Source organism: Serinus canaria, chromosome 12, assembly GCF_022539315.1.
Source record: "Serinus canaria isolate serCan28SL12 chromosome 12, serCan2020, whole genome shotgun sequence".
NCBI lineage: Eukaryota > Metazoa > Chordata > Aves > Passeriformes > Fringillidae > Serinus > Serinus canaria.
Window position 1 is genome coordinate 15,056,411 of NC_066326.1, and position 20,287 is coordinate 15,076,697.

Sequence of the window (20,287 nt, forward strand, 5' to 3'; positions counted from 1 at the left end):
CTGCTGTGAAAGCTCCTAATTTGTTAGGCAAACATTTTTAACTTTCTTAAACTTCTTCCCCCACAAACCACTGGGGTTGTTGTTTTTCTCTCTGATGAACAGCCACAGCTCCCTTATAAGGCAACATCTCCTCCCATTCCTGTCTCAAGGAGCTGCAAATGTGATTTCTAGCATGTACACAAAAATTTCATTTTCATTTTCAGCAATCTGAGATAAACAGACTGAACAAAATTAAATGCTGATGTTAAGAATGCATGATTCTCAACTGCAGCTGCAAATCCACAACTTCTGCACATCAGTGGACTTCTGAGTAACAGACGATAAACTCTGCAACTTCACCTGGAAGTGATTTCACAGTCTGTCCCTCATGCATTTTTCACCAGTGATACAGGCCCTACATGCACAAGCTCCAGATCATTACTTGAGGAGCAGCACAGACCATCTTGCCATTCCCTTCTCTGAAGGGATGTGGCTGCTTAAAGAGGGCTGGCAGAACTCTTGGTCTGTATCTTCAGACAGTGGCACGTGGTGCAGTGCAAGCTTTACTAGGAAATGACCTTCCAGCAACCATTTTTCTAGAAGTGTTTCAGAGTAAATTCATCGTGCTGGTATTTTTTCCATGAGATTAGCCAATATCATAATTTGTAGAATCACTCCTTAAAAAAATATATTCAAGCAGTCATTCCAGACTCAATGAATATTCAGAGACTTGTTGAGCTTTCTAAGACACAAGGTGAATACTGAGAGATAGAACTTAAGAGAACCCTCATGACAAGTGAAACATTAAAATGACTGTACAATGATTTTAGGATGAGTTAACCACTTGCTGAAATACTCTGGGATTCCACCCTGAGAATCACCTCAGTGCCAGAGCAGAACATTTACCATATTCCCCAAAGCGAAGGGACTCCCACTGCTGCCACTCCACGATGCTGCTGACAGCGCGGATCCCGATGTAGATCAGCAGCATTCCTAAGGTGGCATCCAGCAAGAAGTTGATAAGGTACCTGAAAGACAAGACAGAAAAAGCCCCAAGGAGTCAGGGTCTATTTTCTACAGGTTCGGGGTATTTAAACACCATGATTTATAAAAGATCTTTAAGTATGTTGAGAAGCCAGAGTATTGAGAACAGTCATTTACCCACTTCTGTAATTACACAAAGTGCCTACAATTTAAATAATTTTAGCAGTCTCAATTTATTTTTTCCTGTCCTTAAAGATCCCCAAACTTTCTAAAAATAGTTATCTTCAAATAACTGTTCACCAAATCAGAGTTTTAATTAACGTTGCATTAGTCAAACATTAAAATCAAGTCTGAATGTCTGCAGAAGAACGTCGGCAATCCCTATTCTGCACGAGTCCCGCCGAGGCCACAAGAGGCTGCTGTAAGCCCGCAGCAGGAAGGCGGCAGCAGCAGCAGGAGGGAAGTCAGAGGTGCCAGCACCTATTCCACAGCAAGAGAGGGCTCCCGGTCCCCAGGGATGCCCGGGATTCTCCAGCACGCCGGGCTCACCCCGGGATGTGTCCTTAACCTGCCCACAGGACCTGCTGTGCTGCTGCTGCCAGGCAATCTGGACCCACCTGCAAATTTATGGATATTTTTCCTAAGACAGATTTTGGTTAATGCTGTGTGATATTTTTTTCTGCTATCAAGAACCTGCACCCTTGTCTGAGAAATTATCTAGCTCCACACTGTAATTTCAGTTATCCTGAGAGCACTGAATAATCTCACTGTCTCACTTGTTTTGTGTCACATTACACTTAGATTAAAAGTGAGATTTGAAAATAAAAATATGTAGATGCAGGAGAAAATGCACATGTCAGTAAACCCTTTATTTTGCCTAACAAAATGCTTTGTGTTATTTTTAGTTTAAAATACTGTAATACACTATTGTGCCTTATCTTTAAACACTGACAACTTCTGAAATGCTTTTGTTGCCCAACTTGAATATATACTTTGAGTTATAAAAATTGAATGAAAGTAATTTGCACCTGCCAGTTTTTAAACCTATCAGGAAATTCTTAAATCTATAAGCAAGGAAAATCCTACAATGATGCCTGGTTGAAACTGTCATAATTATAACTCAAATTTTACAGTTAATGTGCTAAAATAAATGCATTTTGCCTAAGAGAATGCTTTGTGGTGGGAAGAGAAAAGCAGTGTTCTTGCACATTTCTACCATGTAGGAGCACAGAAGGAACCAAGGAGGAATAAGGAATAAAAACTGGCTTGTGCAGCAACACAAGCATGTTCCTTGAGCTGTGTCTCTCCTTTGTTTACCCAAGAACAACAAGTGAGCAGATGCCATCGAAAGGAACTGGACTGGTTCTAAAAGGCAAATTACTGGGCTTTTAAAAGTAATTTCACAGCTTTCTCTACCAGCAATGTGTAAGCTACTTTGAGCATGAGCCTTATCAAGAACAAACCCAAACAATTACCATTTGCTTCAGGAGCTCCTGTAAAGAGCCTGTCGGGGTCTTAGTCATAAAATCTTCAGGTTTAATACACTACAGAGAAATGCTTATCTATTTAGTCACACTGCTCCAAGCGTGACATTGCAGAATTAATTTCTGTACCAACTGCCTGGCTACCAAGCAAGATTTCCCATTTTTAACAAAATGAAAAAAATACTGCAGCAGCCAATGTAGGTTTAAAAAGCAAATACCAACACAAATGAGTTTTGCTAAATAACCCTGAAAACAACCTCACTTTGTATTACAGCCTTGCTTTACTACAGTGAACACAACTGGATATTCATTTCCTTTGGTCCCAGCACCTTCAGTAAACAAACCTGAACTGCAATGAGCATCTCAAGTCCCCATTCATTCACTGGAGAGGGACAAGTAGCAAGGCTTTGCCCCTTAGGTTAAAAATAGCTACACACAGTCCAGACTCCTGCCAGCCATGAACTTAAAGAGAAGAATCCTGATCCTTGATTACCCAATTTTAAACCACAGGTTTTTTAAAGTGACTGATTTTTACTATGAAAACTGTCTTCTCAACTTTATCTTGCCTTACTATCCACATACACCAACTCAGCCCCAGAACTTCCATAAAGGCCAGTTATTCCAAAATTAAACACTCACAGTGAACAGGGGTCTTCTTCTGTCAGGTCTGATAAATAGACATTTGCGAAGTGGATGAACAACATCCCTATGGCTTGCTTGGAAGTATCTAAAAACCTATGTAAAGTAAAAATAGTTTTTAAGACACACAAAACTGTTTACAACACAGCCAGACATTGCAAATTTATGTTAATTAAAACTCCATCTCTATTACTAATGTTATTTTCTCCAAATGAGAACACCAAAATGACAAAAGTATCATAGTATTTACTTCTTTTTTTAACAATATTTCATTTTAAATTCTGCCCCTATTTTTTGTAACAATAACCCAAATCATATTAACTCAAAACCTACCACTGTAAACGTAAAGTCTACGGATATCCTCTTGGTATCATATGCATGATCCCAGAGCTAATCCTGACTAACTCTAGCTAAGTCTTTAATAACCTCCTGGAAACAATGAGTATCCCAACCCTGATAGGTATTTTGGACCTTTTATGTTTATGCATTTTTAGCAAGCTTATGGCACAGACAAAAATAAAATCCTCATCACGCGCTTGTAGGCGAACAACTTAATAGTGACTGATGAGTCCTTTATCTACAGTATTTCATTTAAAAGCCAGCATATTTTTCACCTGGAAGCAGGAAGTGGTTTCACTGACTTTTATCTACAATGCAGAAGAACACACTGCAAAAGAATTCCAGCCCTGACAATATTATCTCCAAAGCAGATGATCAAGTCAGAGAGAAAGGAGTTTGTTACTCAAGGGGAAAATATAAAGCCTCACTTAGACAGTGATTCAGTAATAACTCCAGCCCTTAGCATTCTTTTTTCATCATCCTTTGCATAAAATCAAAACTTTCAGTGGATGTTTCATTAAATGTAAAACATAAGAATCATAATAAACATTCTGCAGGCAAAAGTGTGTTCTTTGTATTATTCAGAAAAACAACCATTTTGCCTGTTGTTTGCATGTCTAAAAAGATCTAAACACCCCAACAGATCCAAATGACATTTTATGCCTGAATTCATCTACCCTCCCTGATAACTATCTTGAACTTCAATCTCTTCATTCACTGCATGACACAGAGAGCTGAGTGCTGGAGATGAGGCAGGAAGCCAGTGAGTTACCTATCTAATCAGTACACTCTGCTATAAATAACAATACTTGAGTCCCAGAACAAGATTCTTTGCTTAAAAATTAAGGGCTATTAGTGCACTTGTCAGAATTTCAGGCTGAGGTATACTGTAGTACACAAAGATTTTGCACTTCTTTTTTTCAATAAAATAAAGGTCAATGTTAGTTTTGAGAAGCAGCTTTGTATGAGTGGAATTTAAACCACTGAAGTCTCAAAGAAGTGGAATGGCAGCCTAACACACACCAATCTCAAAATTGGTACAGTTTATGTTGGCATTGCTTCAATCCAGGAGCTTTTAAAGTGTAATAAACACAAACATACTTCTTATACCTTGTATTTTTTGTGGTTGATGTACTTGTATTTTTTATCATCCTGATCTTTATTTTATACATAGCAGGATACCAAGAAAACATGGAATTTTATTTGAGCCCAACTGAGATCTTCCTCTAAACTCATGCAAGTTTGTTCAGATGCACCTCAGGGCTACTCTAATTTTCTGTCTTTAGGAAGAAGCACAAATTGAAGCTTTATGCCCAAGTGCACATCTCTACAGATTCCTGGAGGTGTTCAGTAAGAAATGACTACCCAGGAAACACACAGGAGGTAGCCTGACTCAAGTATTTTGGTAACTTTTTTGGGTCCTCACTGACAGTTACCAATATCTTGTCATCACTTTTCTTTATTTTAATCATCATACACTAACACCATCCCTTCAATTTCTACAACATGCAAGAAGAAAAGAAGTTAAGAATAAAGCATGCAGAAACTTACCATATCCTCCAGGGACGTCTTTCATGCTTTGGTTCTCTGAAGCGTTTTACTAGGGAGAAAAAAAATAAAATTGAAGACAATCAGCAGCCTCCAAAGCAACAAAATTATAGAAAAGTGAAAGCAAATAGTCTTGCAAAAATGTTACGGACTTCAATGAAATGGATCTTTCACTACTGCACTTCACCATATCAAACTCCAAGAATCCATTTTCAAAGAAGCTCCCTTCTGTCACCCCTCAGTTCCTAGAGCTCCAGCCTCTGACTGTCAATATCCCTCACATGAAACAATAATCCACAATTACCACCATTCCATTGGCCTGAGCTTTTATGACTGCCCATCCAGAAAATTGCAGTACCACTCACCAGTTCCTTCAACATACATTCTTGAAAAACAATTATTTAGGCTCTTATTTCAGAAATGACCTCTTATTTAAAAAAAAATATCCTTGATTCTCCTCCACCCCTTCAAATTGCAGATATTCTGGTTCAACAGGCACAAACCATAGCAGGTATAATCAGACAAAATATCAACAGGTATTTTAACCTGCTTCTCCAGGTATTAGTGATGAATTTCAGTTTAACATAGGATGCCCTGTGAACATCATGCTTGCCCAGCTTACAAGCCTTTAAACCACATTCCGGTTTCTGAACCAATCATAACTTTTTCACAAGTAAGGCAATTTTCCCCAAAGTCAACTGTCCTCATAAAACAATTAAATAAATCACCTCCAAGGTGGAGGGGCAGCACTTTCAGGGAACACCAACCTGTCACCTCACTGTCATTGCTTCTGACAGCAGAGAGAAACTGTTTCACCCCCATGAGAAGCTAAAAAGTGACAAGACAAAAACACTGTACATTTACACCAAAGATAAAGTTGTAATAGCAACATTTGCCAGCAGTTTTCCCTGTGAACAGCATGACATAAATACAAAACTTCTGTTAAAAATGAGCAACACTCAGCTAAGTTAACCAGTTTGTTATTTATGACAAGTCCTCCCCAGTCACACTATGGATTACTTTAATTAGTGGCACTTCTGTGTAACAACAGGAAGCCACAAAGCATCACAAAACAAATGCAAGAAACAGAAGTTTCAACTTACTGTGGAGTTAGTGCAAGATGCTTTTCTGCAGACAAAAATGGCAATAAACTGCTATGGTGTGCATGCTTTGGGTAGGGGTTGAGTTCCACCCCTGAATTCTGTTATTGCTATGAAGCTGTACATTGCCCCTGGATTCATTAATTTCTTTTAAAAACTCACAGAAATTCATTTTGGAAGAGGATATTCAAAAGCAATTCTACTAACAGCATTTCAAATTTTATCTGTACTGAGAAACAGCCTGGATAAGGTCTGTATTTCTCTGGCCAGTTCTAGAAACACAACATTTCATCTGAGTTCACATTAAACAGGAGAGCAAGCTTGGAAAGCCTCTGCAGCTTTTTGGAATGTACTGACTGGCTGATGTCGCCACAAAAATGTATGCCCCCAAATTAAATGAGCAAAATCTTGGGGAGGTGCAACCTGATGAATATGTACCTGTGCACTTGAAAGCCCAGTAGGTCCATGTAAAAGTGCTGTTTGCCCAGCCCAGCTCCTTGCAGCAGTGTCTGTGAACATCAGATGTTTCTGACAGATGCAGACATTGCCAGGCACTTTTCAACATACCCCTGGTGCAGAATTTGAGCCTTCCCAGTAACTAAACTGAGCAAAAACCCAACAGGCTGCAGACAACCACACTGGTAAGCTCAGGCTCCTCAGCATGCTTGGTAGGAATACATTGATTTTGGAACCAAAAGCCAGCACACGCTTCTTGCAGAATCTTTACTGGCACTTTCTAAGCACCTATCAAGTTGGGGAGGGGAAAGTAATTTCTCCCCTTGTGCTCTCCCAAAAGCAGTCAGGATTGCTGCTCCCAGCCCCAGCCCCAGCTTCTCTTGGCAGTCTGAGCACAAACTGGGGCTGGTGCGTGTGTCAGCTGACAGATGGATCTCAATCTGCCGGCTCTGCCTGCGAGGACGCGCCGCTGCTCCATATGCTCCGGCTCGGAGCGCCGCGCTCGCGCCGGCAGCCATCCACCACAGTTCATATTAATTAACTAATAACGTGCACTAGCTCATGCTGCATTATAAATGAAGAAAGAAGGGCTGCTTGTTTACACATTCCATGCCAGAATTTTTCAGGAAAGGAAATAAAAGCACTTCTGCCAACAAGCATGTGAGTTGCCAGATGGACAGATAATAGATAAGCATATAAGACACAGTATTGCTAATGCAAAATTCAAGTTCATTGAATTGTCTTCCCACTTCATTGAAATTCTAGGAATAATTAATGCCAGAGTACTGTGGAAGGGTTTCTAACACTTACTTGAATGTGGGAGTTTGACAATCAGAATTTCAGAAGACTCATAGGGAAAAATAACGGCCAGAACAGAGAAAAGAAATGAAATAAAACCTCTCCAAGTTGTCAATACACAAAGCAACACTTGAAATCCAGCCTTTCTCTCTCTCCTTCATCTCCTCAAGAAGTCCCACAGGAACTATTTTGCTGATGTGAAGTAACGTCAATATGGATTCAAGAACTCTTAGTTTCTGGGTGATTGCTCTTGTAGCAGCACAAACCTGGCTCATCTCACACCTTTGAAATGTTTCTATGAATCATGCACTACTGCATGTCTTAGATGCAGGTTCTGGCAGTTCTCATTAAGAATCTTTATGACCCCAGTAAAGATCAAAGATTGCTCTAGTTCATTAATTTGAAAAAAAAAAAAAAAACCCCACAAAACAAACAACATGTTCAATGTCCTCTGCAGCTGCACTATGACAACACTGCTCTTCTGAGGAGAGAGCTGGGAATTTCACCTGTGTTTCCAGTGCTTCTCAAAACTTTTTCAAAGCTGGGTCACAGACAAAGCATGTGACTGATTAATTTCATAAACCTCCTATATATTTCTGCCATCAGACCTTAGCAGAGCAGCAGCTGAGCTGGTCAAAGAGAAAAGGAGGAAAGGTTGGTGAGGACCACTTTTGCACATCACATTCACATTTCCTCATGTGCGTGGGCACCTTCAGCTGGGGCAGGATGGGACCCTTCTCACAAGTGCATGGGCCACAGGAAACAGCCACAAGTTGGAGCCAGGGAAATTCAAGGTTGAAAGAAGCAAATTTCCAGTGAGGGCAATTAAATTCTGCAACAAGTTGCCCAAAGAACATGCAGCGACTGCAGTCTGACAGAGCTTGAAAAGTGCCCGGGACAATGCTCCAAGCAAGGGGACATGGGCCAGCCCTGCTCTGAGCAGGAGCTGAGAGCTGGTGACATTTGGAGTACCTTCCAAAAAAAATTTGGTATTTAAGTCTAAAACTCATTTTCCTGTGATCTGACACTTAAAAAGTTCTAAGATTTAAACCAATTATCAAAGGACTAAAGTATGGCTAACTGAAAACCACACACACACACACATATGTGGAAGGACAGAATCTCACACTGAGAAATCTGCTGCAGTGTCAGCTTCCCAAATAACACGTTTGCAACCAGACAGATCCTCCAACACAGCCCTCAGAGTGCAAGACTCCTGGGATCTGCAGGCTACTTTGGTGTTGATTCACACAATTTCCAGCATTCCTGACAAGGATTACAAGTTTCCTGTACAAGTCTGTTGGCTCACTGTGTGTGGAGTAACACTAAAGTTACACCAAGCAGGAGCATCCGAGCTCGGAATCCGATGCAGATTTTCAGATGACCACTCCCAGAGAATGGCACTATTTCCAGAACATTTGGTTATCAGACCATATGCCTCACAAATTTGAACCTACACTTTCTAACCTTGTAAAAAACTTGTAAAGTCAACTACATACACAGGCCAGAATTTTATTTTTTAAAACTCTGTTTGGGAAGACTTTGAAAAACACTGTTCTACTTGTTAGTATCAACACTTCCCACAACAGTGGAACCATGTCTGTTCTGAACAAGCATATGCACACTAATAAGTCCTGAAAATTCACATGACTATGGAATGACAACTACCAATGAATTTCATGTTATTTGTGATCTTTTTATTAATTTGCACTTACCTCCCTTAACTGTTAAAGCAAAGCCTTTAAGAGGCTTGTCTTGCCATTTCACTTTGTCCCTTTCCCATTATTTTCTTGGTAGCAGCACAGTGAGAATAAATAATTACGTGAGATTACATAAAAGATTTCCCCAAAATAGAATTTTTCTTTTTAGAATTAACTGTGCAAGAAACAACATGTCCAATGAGAACAGGCTACAATGATGCCTTACAAAAGATATATAGTTGTGTAGACCACGTATCATTCAATTGCCAAAAGCTTTTGTGACACTTATGAGCTCAGCATCTCTCCATACTCAGAGTTAAAAAAAAAAAAGAAAAAAAAAGGAATTCTGTCTACATCCATTTTAAAAGAGGTAATAAAAGTGATTGCAATAAAACACCAAAAGAACCAATGGTTTTGGTGTGCTGCTCATTTCTCCAGCCCCAAAATGCACTATGCTCTTGGCAACTCATTTTTTGTCCTATTTTTTGTCCTTTGCAAACTCTTCCTTCTATTCCTATGTCACATTAGCTACATGCTCAAATGCAGGACACCCTAAGCCTGCTGCTTATTTTCCTGCATAAGAGCCCCAGAATTCTACATAATATTTTTGCTTAAGGACGCAGACTTCTCCACACATGAGACACCCCCGAGACTAAAGCAGAAATTATATTGGACTAGAACTGATTTCCAGTGATATTGCTGCATTGGAGAAACACACCAGGAACCATGGCTTCTTCATGATGAAAAAAGTTATGGAATAACTCACTTAAGGGAAAATTTTGTTCTAGTCAGTATCAGACTGACATACAATGAAGTGCACGAGCCCCCAGCTTTGCTGCCCAGCAAAAAGGATTTTTAAAACTTCTGAAAGAGAGAAAACAGCATTAGCCATCCAAGAACCCAACCCCTTTCTTAATTCCACTGTGCCCTTGGCCTTAATGATTCTGTAATGTAATTAAGAACTGGTCCATTAAAGAAGGTCACCCAGGGAGAAACTTTATAGAAAGCTGGACACAATAAAGTTTAATGACCCAGCCAGCTGGTTATTCAGGGACACATCACACTAAGGATGCAGTGCCTGGACAGCCACGAGGTACCTGCAAACCACAGATCTTATCTCAGTCTCTGTTCCACTGCCAGCAGTGACTACAATGTTGTGATAAGGCAGCAAAACCTTTGTGTGCCTGACTGGAACTTCTGTCAGAGCAGAGAAAAAGGGGCCCTGTTTTACTGCAAAGTTAAACCCACCAGTGCCAAGCATCCATCAAGCCCAACTATCTCATGACCTGGGCTCCTTTGTCTCAACACAGATGACAAGAGATGACTGAAAACAAGGTGTCAGCACTGGATTTCACATTATTTATCAAAAGGGCAGAAGTGCTTGCTAGATAAACGCTGGTGAAATACAGTAACTGAAAGTTACCTGTGTAAAAGCATTTACTTCCTACCTGCTTCCACAGCCAGCTAAAAACCTACCCTGTCCCTTCAAAGGTTTAGTGAGAGCTAAAACTTTATAGTCATTCTGCAGCAAATGGCTATCACAAAGTAAAGCTCCCCTTCACAGTGCAGGGGAGGAGAGGACAAATCATTATCAGGAAAAGAACCCTAAATACTGCTGTCTGAGTTTTGGAATAAATCAGATAATTCTGCTGCTTCAGGAAAGGCAGCCAAATGCATTACAGGAGGCTGGTGAGTTTTTTTCACATGTATGTATTTTAGATTCCAAAAAATTTTCCTAAATCCTTAGCTTGGATAGATTGGCTGTGGGAGACACAAATAAATCATATTACCTGCATACAACTCAGCCTAAGACAATTTCAGCAAGACTGATCTCGTGCACCCTGGTAGCATATGACTGTGTGGCTCTGACAGATGCATTAACTTAGCTGTCAATAGAGGAAACAAATACAACTTAGCAGAGCCAGCAGCCCAGACACACCACATCAATAGCCATTGTCATGGGGCTTTTTTCCTTTTTCTTAAAGGTAAAGCTTACTTTTAAAACAACTATAACTTAGCAGAGGGAGAATTGCACACAACTTCACACTTTTGATTACTAACCTATTTGCTGTCTCCCCAGAGAGAGGAGCACTTTAGAAATCATAAAATGCATCTACAACACACCCTGTAAACAGAAGCATCCAGCCCTCAGCTCCCAAAAGCCATGGCAATACTAAAAATAAAGAGATGTAAGTAACTGCTTTAAGAACTCTAAGGTAAACAGCACAAGTAGCTTAGGAAATATTTATACAATGAATAAAGTTAAAAGCCACGATTCAGTCTTAAGAGACAGGCATTTGTTATCTTTGCATTTAGCATTTGCAACACAGCACTGTTGGGTCAAGGTGTGCTCTGTTTGAAAGTCATAATAAATCAGTTTCCCAGCACTTTTAGAGAGAGATGCATTTGCTATTCTGTTTCTTCAACAGGTATGAGATAGCTAAAGCAAAGCAAATCTAAGCTTCCACTGAAAATGCCTGTGAGACTGGCATTGGAAAGTTGATAGAGATCCCTCCTGCAAACACTTTTATATTCTGAAGCAGGTATCATTAAACAACTGCCAAATGAAAAAGCAAGGTTGCTAGAAAAACAGCTGTGCCATTCCTGTCATGCTATGCAAGCACCCAGTGAAGACTGAAAAATACAGTCTGCTGTGTTCAAGTGGATTTTTTTTCCTCTGTTAGAAATCAGAACCATTTGGGAAACATGAATTATTTAGTACAAGACAAATAGAATCAATCCATATTAATGTGCACTAAGCAGCAATTTACGATTCACAACACCATTTTCACATACAGCATTCACAAGATCACTCAATAATACATGAAGCTTTCTGAACATTATTAGTATGACAACAGGTATCAATGAACTTTAAGTCATTCAAGCTGCTTCTTTTAAATCAGCTCTTGGGAACAGGCAGAACTGCCACAGCACACCTCCAAACTCAATCACCATTCATTAAAATATTAAGCAAGGCAGAAACTGTGGCAGTTTTAAAAGCAGAAAGCAAACCTGAAATGTAAGTTCAGATACAAAAAAGATGTAAAAGGGAAACTGTAAAAACTTTGCAAAAAATTATATAATAGCAAATATGTTAAATCAAGGAGGCCAAAGGTAGATGTAAACTGTATGTTCAGAGGCCATTGAAATTCTAAAGAGCTTTGCTTACCAGATTCAGTCTTTCTAGGCTGGAACTATCAGACCACTGAATTGCAAGTCAGACATTTCATACAACACCAACTGTTTTAAAAAGAACAAAAGATACACAACCTACTTTCATATATTCTCTTTACACATGATCAAATACCATGAGAGGAGAGTCAGAGGTCAATTATGCAGACTTCTTTGATATAATGTATCTAACAACTAGCTATACATGTCATAAATTAAATTTATGAAATCAGAATGAAATCATGTAAGGATTTCCACCTGCAAAAGGCTTCTTACTCCTTAACTCCATCAAGACCTAATGCCTGCACTGAAAACATACTGCCATAAGTAACTCATGGTGTTAAGATTAGATGGAGGAGGGTGGGACTCCACCCCCCGCCCTCCCCCCAATAATTTTAAAGCTCCTTAGACTATTTCATCTTCTAACATTACAATTACCTTCCAAAGAAAGCATTTAAGTCCTATGTATATAAAATAATGAAGGCTGTTAGACACACCACCTGCCTCAAAGCAAAGAAGATGTGCTGGAAGATATTGAATAGCAGCTTCTCCAGTACCAGGAAGGAAGTAAAGAAAGTAAATTATTCTAAAATGGAATTAAAATTTTAGAGCATAGTATCTTCAGAAATTATTAGAGACAGAGGATATATGTTGGTAGTTGTGAATAGCTGCTTATAATTTAAAAGTCATTTTTGTTCCATGGAAAAATCTTGTATTTTTGAGAAACTGAAAAAAAATTATCACAGTGAAACAAGAAAAAGCAAGCAAAGATTGTTTCTGTAAGTAAAGAACTTTCTCAAGGGGACTGCCTAGACTGTCCAAGACTGCTGTGGTGAACCTTATTTGTATTTACTTCCATTGGTTCATCCCTTCCACAGGGTCAGTGGAGCAATGGAGAAACCTCTCAAACAGAAGCAGCACCCAAATAAACTCCTTGTCACAAATCTTCACCTCCTGAGCTTGCTGCAGCTCCGAGACCAGCTGCTCTCAATCTTGGTACTGTCCCACCCCCAGAGAGAACAAGGAACTGTGGCACAGCTCTCCTCTCAGGCAAGTCAACATGTATCAACCACCTTGAGAGGAGGAATGCTTGGCCTTGGAACCTGGGGTAGCCAAAAATGTGACAGAAGATAAAATGACCAAAACCATATCAAATTCCAAACAATGCTTGCTTATTATTATTTTTTAAAAAGTGCAACATTTAGAGGAAAAAATGTCATAAAACCCAGAAAAAACCGAGTTTAATAACTTTCTTGACATGACTTTTCCCTGCTGTAGCTCTGCATGTCTGTAAAATAACTCACACCTGAAACTACAAATCTGAACCTTGATCAGTGAGCTCTGAGGAATCTGAACTGTAAATCTATTTTAGCTCATTTTCAACCTTCCTTACATATGACAACATACGTATGAGGTTAAGACAACACATAAATATAAAATGTGTGATTCAGGCTAAGTGGCAGAAAAACAGGTCTTCTGTATCATGACCATGACTGTGAATAGGTTTAGTTATCCCTGACTAAACCCTAAAACCTCATGCCCACACCACACTGCCTGCAAAGGCAGACTCATGCAAGCTCTGAGCTTGTGTTCAGTCTGCCAGAGATTTAGCAAACTGAGTTTCACAGGGAATAAATTTTGCTGAGATCAAGAAATCTTTGAGAATGCAAAGCATTTCCTACCAGCAGGCATGAGAAAGTAGACCTGATTTTTCACTTCATCAACAAAATCTACACAGATAAGACCTTGTTAAATACCACTTCAAGAATGTAAACTTCATTAACCATGAAATTAATATCACCACAGAATGCAAAACTGCAGCCTGTGTGTCTGTACAAATCAGCTCCTTACAGATTTAATTATAAAACACCAGTCAGAAGACATTCACTATGCACTTTAGAGTTAAACACCAGTTTAGCTAACAGTCCAGAAGTTCATCCTAATTAAACACAGCTTCAGAGTTCCTGGATAATTTATCATTCTAATAGTTTATAAATGTCAACATAACTTATCCTTTTTCCTAAACATTTCATAATGTGAATGACATGTGTAATTATACTTAGAACAATCTTATTATGGGGCCTACAACTACATCCAGCAATCAGCTGAGTAATAAGAAAATGTAACACTTTCTGAGCCAGCAAGACAAAGTAGGGCATCAGACCTAATGAAGAGAGACTTAGAGACTGCAGATTATTTGTCTAAATTGGTGCCTTATTTTTCTTGTCTTAACTTTTACTGGCATGGTGTTTCAAGGATAGTTAGTGACACTAAAATATTAATGACCTGACATGATCAGGACATGAGGACCAATAAAGTGCTCTTACAATCTATGGCAACTAAGAACTGGACATCTTGGAAGCAGTTTTAATAAAAAAACAGGTTATTTCCTTCACTTAAAGAGGATCAGTTTCCAAACCTATTATTACGTGCTTTTGTACAGCATGAAATTTGTCAGCAAGATCCGCCTTCTTCTGGAGAGTTCACAATGGACAGAATTTATTCCATGGAGATTTTTCATATGTTAAATGGTAATACAATATTAGCATGGCAAAAGAAAGAATTTACTTTGCTAACTCAGCCAGGGTTGGATTTTTTTTTCTGTTACAGCTCGTAGTGCATCTCTCCTATTTGTCTCAAACACAGCTCGGGATGTCACAGAGGCACGGGAAGGGCTGATGATTTATTTAAAACAAACAAGCAGCAGCAATGCTACATGGCCGCAAGCGATATCTTACCATCTGGGGCTAGGGAAACACTGGATCATTGTAAGGCACAATTTACTTGGCCCTGACCAAAGTGACCTCACAGGGCTTTTCCAAGTCCCGCAGCTACAAGCAGACACTTAACCTACACAACAACAGCTACTGCAGCGCCCTGCGATACCGATCGTCACTAATTGCCACGGAATGGGCCCGAAGAGGAAGAGAGTAACACCCGTCTCTACTGCCATCACCCCATCCTGTTTCCTGCCTGGCCCGCAGCCAGGCGGGAGGAGCTGCCTCAGCCCTGCACTGCCAGCGGCCGAACCCCCGCGCACGGTGGCTCAGGGTGCCCGTCCCTCGCTCCGCAGCTGCAGCGGCCGCAGCCCCGGCTCGGCCCCGGGCAGGGCACGCTCTGACCCGGCCGGGGCTGCCCGCGGCCCCGGGAGCTGTCCAGGGTCCTGCCCCTACCCCGACACTAGCGAGTCCCGCTGCTCCCCAGGGAGCTTTCGGCACTCCTTAAAAATGCTCTCCCGAGCCTCGCCTTTTAGCACAGTTCAACAGCACATCCTGCTAGTGTTCCTTTACCTGCAGAGGGATCCACGCCCTGCTGCGGTACCTCAGAGCGCTCCTTCGACTCGCCCCAAGCACACATTGCAATGCCAGCTCTGCATTCACCTGGCAAGCCACCAGGAGCCTGCACTTGTGAGAGTTCTAGGAGAATTTAATAAAGTGAGTTCTGCATCGTCCCTGCGGTGTGCGAGCACAATGCCGTTCATATTTTTACAACTAGGAAAGCTCCCATTTGTGATCTGACACTTTTGAGACAAGTTTTAATACCGGACACAAAAAGGACCCTGCTGAGAAGTCCTCAGAAATTCATGTGAACATTAACTGCATCACTCAGAGCAAATACATTCAAGGATGCAGTATTAGCAAGTCAGAAAAATATAAAATCTTTTGATGAAATGCTTTTACTACTAAAGCTAGCAGGCCACTGCCCAGCATCTCAGGAAATGCCATGCATAATAAGCTAGTTGCTGTTACTCAGAGGTCTGTATTCCACTGCTGATGTTACAGGCTATCAAATTTTCATATTTTCTAAGCCTGCTCAAGCAGAAAGAAAATTTCTAGAGAAAACAACTAAATCATATGGTTTAAACCTTTTGTATCCATTAGCTTATTTTATGCTTTTTTTCTTAAAGGCAACTGGAATTTCCTTTAATTCCTTCTCCCCAGAACATTATTCCCACAAAATTACTCCTTTACCTTCATGTAAATATGAAATAATTCCTCTGAAAAGCACATTTTTGCTAAGGCATTTCAAATTCTACTAAATTACCTACTAAGACAGCTTATTATGTGAAAAATCATTCCTTCTCCTTGGACAGCTTTCTAAGTGGGAAAACCTTGCTGTAAAGTTCACTGGCATTAAGGATGTAGTTTTTAAGGTATTTCCTTTAAGGTACTGTAAGCAAAGAGAACACTTTACAATATATATATAGTATCTTTTATTGGAATGGTTTCTTTTTGTTTCATCTGTGACTCAACAGCAAACCCACCTACTGGGTTATTCACTGCACCTGTACCCAATCACTCCACTTTTGAAAACCCTTCTCAGCTTGAGTACAGACACAAACTGTAACAAGGCCATAAAAAAGGAATAGACTCCCACACTTTGGTCTCCTTTACAGCATATTTGTATTTTCCTCACAGACAGACACAAACCTTCTACCTACAGAGAACCAAGTGACTCCTCTATTTCAATAATTCATTATACAACTCATATCTGATTTCTCAGCCATTCCTAAGTAGCCCAAAACAAACACTGCCACACTCCAATAAGGTACCCATCTTCTGGCAAACAAGCTTAGTAAATAAACTACTTTAAACAGTTTGTCAGACAGAATAACGAGATGGGCAGTGGCTTTTCCCCCATGTCTTTCCCAGGTTTGGGTAATAAAAATGGAGTTATTTAAACCTCCATCTAACATCATACATGTATGAGAATTCTGTGCTAATATCCCTCTGTTATCATGCACTACCAATGCTCAGAAGGTGCTTGTAATTACAGACAGAACACATGGTATTATACTAAAGCGTTTAAAACCTGCTTTGTGGCATCAGGAAAAAACCACAAATATTGCACCAAGGAACCTCAAACACCTAAGGAGCAAAGCTATCATTTAAAATCAAGATCCTGTGAAATAAGATACAAATATGATAGCAGCAAACTTTGAAAAAATATTATCTTTGGCTTAGTGACCTGTAGCATAAACATGCATTTCTTCCATCAAGGGAAACTCATTAAGACTTCCTGTTATGAAGTGGCTTGGCTCAAACAAACCAGGGTGAAAAACAGATCCATACACAAGGCAGGAGGAACAAGAACAAAACCAAGCAACACACTTAAAACCATCAGGCTAACAGGTTTGAGAGTCAGTGACCAGAGTCCAAGAGGGCTGCCAGTCCAAGCAGACTTGCCAAAACGAGGTGGTTTTCCATCAGTTAGTTCCCCTGGATAGGGAGTGAGAGCCTGTGGTCAGAAGAGACCCAACAGAAATTGTCACACCCAACTTCAGTTCAGCTTTTCCTGTACTGGAAGCTCTGCAGCATCTGGGTGAAACTGTTTCACACATCTTTAGCCTCACAGTTGAGCAGTAAAATTAATTCATACTAATTAAGCACAACAGGTGGGCCCTGATAGTATTAAGTAAATTCACTACTGGTTCAGACATCAGAAAAGGACCTCCCTGCACATGCTTCACATCAAGAACAGCAGGGTACAATCTGGAATCAGAGAGACTAAGGTGTGAATTTGGGTGGCCTTAACTTAAAACAATAAAACCACATGCAAACTTCAACTCTTTTAAAGGGAGATAGGGAAGCTCCCATATAAACTCGAGATAGATGATCACTAGCTAAAGCACCTCCCACAAGAAAAAGGTTAGGGGTTATATTTGAATCTGGAAAAAACTAGAATGAAGTCATTCATTTAAATAGTAAGGTGGGGTGAGTGGGTGAAACTGATCCTCATTCCCTGTGTGTCAAAACAGGGAATCAAGAACTACAAGGGAAAGGAAACCTAGGAATTCATGTCAAATGAACATTTTGTCAGCTCAAAGTGAGAAATTCAGCATTCCTGTCATTTCTTGGTTGTGCCCATTCAGTAGTGGGAACACAGAAGGTAGGCTGGTAATGTGCCTGGGGTAAAAGCCTTTCCCACCAGTATCAGAAGACAGACACAGCAGGGCAGCTCCCACACTCTCCCTGGCAGAGAGCCACCACATTTTCCACAAACTAAAAACCTGATACTTAATACATTTTAGCCCTTCAAATATGAAGTTTGAATGATGTCATTGGCAGGTCAGCTGACAGCACAGCTTTACAGCAACTGAACAGGGGCATGAACAAAAAGGTGGCACACTGGAGTGTCAGATCTTAAATAATTTTGCTTTAAGAACAGTCCTTCAGTTCTTTGTAGATGAACATCCAGCAGTGAGGCACAGAAAAGGTCCTTCTTCTCTTACAGCTTACATTTAAAAATATTTTCTTTTTTCCACTGAATGCAAGCATGGTAAAATTTGTCTAGAAAAGGGCACATCTGGGTCAGCCTTTGATTTAGCCACTTACCAAAATTTCTTATTCTTTACATGTCAAATCAAATATTTTTCAAAGAAAGACAGTTTCTGTGCATAAAGAGCAATTGTGCAATGTATCTCTGGTGCCATTACTTTAATTTCTTTTACTACAGAGGGCTCAGTACCATTAATCACAACTGAAATATTAGAGCAGCTCCTTCTAGTGCTTCCTTTCAAAAAAAAAAAAAAGAAAAAAAAAGACAAAAGACAAGTGACTTCCTCCTTATTAAATTTAAATACCAGACCAGTAAGGCAAGAGCTGGAGAAAGATACAGCTGCACACAGAGAATTACTGCTATTCCCAAGGGGGCTGACTGCAGTCACAAATCTCAAGCAGCCTCTGCCTACAGCCACTTGTTTCTCCCTGTGTGCCAGACAGCTTCAGGACCAGAGCTACTCCAGCTCAAATGCAACCAGTCCTGTGATGCAGCTCCAGCAGCTGTGTCACCCTCCTGCCCCAGCAGCCTGGGGGCAGGAACAGCTGTGCAGGTGCCCAGATGTTTGCTGAGGTCACGCTCTCCCTCCATTCTCAGCCACAAATTCCTGCTTTTCTCTCACATCTTACCTGTCACAAAAAGCCCAATTTGTTGAGGAAACTTTAAAGGGTTTGGAAGAACACACTAGGTGTTCTGCATACGACATAAAAGGTGTCCTGGGGTGACTTTATGAGGCTAGTGAATAGAAACATGCAGAAATAGCTACCAGACAAATAGAATTTTTGCACAAAGCAGCCCCCAACAGAGAGAGCTGCTCTTGTACCACTGTAACAGGCCCATGTGGGGTCTCCAGCTTCTCCTCCTGCTCAAGGAGAGGCACAAAATACTGTGGAAGAGAATGTGGCTGGCAAAGCTGGGACAAACAAACCTGTCCTGTTTTTGAATACATGCCCTTTTAAGAATGATAAGTTGCTATGTTTTTGCTCTAGTCTGCTTTGAACACAGACTCCTTTCTCACCAGCACTTGTGAGGACTGGCTGCTTTCCACTCCCTTCTGCCACCAGTGCATCAACAGTCTCCTCCCAGTTCATGGTTTAACAGTTCCTAACCCAAGTGAAAAAGTGCAGCCAACAACAAGGTTTTCATTTTTCTACTCCCTGCTTTTTATAGGTGCTTTTTTTTGGCATCACATAGTCCAGAGTTACTGTAATATACATAAAGATACTATTTCCAGAAAAAAAGATACCATCTTGACAACTAACATCTGTAGTTCTTCATCTTTTGATGCCAAATCCATAAAAATTACCTACTTGTATTCCTTAAATCTAAAACCAAAACTGTGTACTCATTACCTTCTTACACAGAGGTACTTCTGTTTAGAAACTGCTAAAACTTCTAATTATGAGCCTGCTGTCACTACCAAATACTGCTGATTAGTGCTGCCCTTCAGCCACAGGATGACAGCTACACACATTGCTTTTAGAAGTGCAATGTAATTGTCAATAGCGACTGAGACACTAAGTAAGGCATGCAGATATAACGTGGTAGCAAATGTCTGAGTTAACCATAATGGTATGACAGCAGCATGAAAAGGCATCAGTGCAATTGTAATGTAAACAGGCTCTAAGTCTTCAGATCAAACTATAAAACATGTCCCTGATGTTCTCTTTTTCCTCTCCCATTGTTTGCTACCAGCAAGGTCACAGTCAGCTGAGTAATGACATCGGGCTTCTTTTCCACTCCTCCACCCAAAGGACACTACCTAGACCACGGGACAGAGACAAACCCACCAGAATTGTTTCACGTTGCT

At 40.4% G+C, this 20,287-nt stretch overlaps 1 protein-coding gene across 1 annotated transcript in view; it reads right to left on the bottom strand.

The window, feature by feature from the left end:
• Positions 1-20,287, bottom strand: part of STIMATE (STIM activating enhancer) — a 32,048-nt gene that overhangs the window by 10,867 nt on the left and 894 nt on the right. Inside the window, exons 2-4 of the mRNA XM_030228033.2 lie at positions 4,977-5,025; positions 3,087-3,182; positions 886-1,007 (exon numbers count right to left, since the gene is read on the bottom strand). Coding sequence (XP_030083893.2) covers positions 886-1,007; positions 3,087-3,182; positions 4,977-5,025 — 267 coding nt within the window. The remainder of the gene's footprint in view (positions 1-885; positions 1,008-3,086; positions 3,183-4,976; positions 5,026-20,287) is intronic.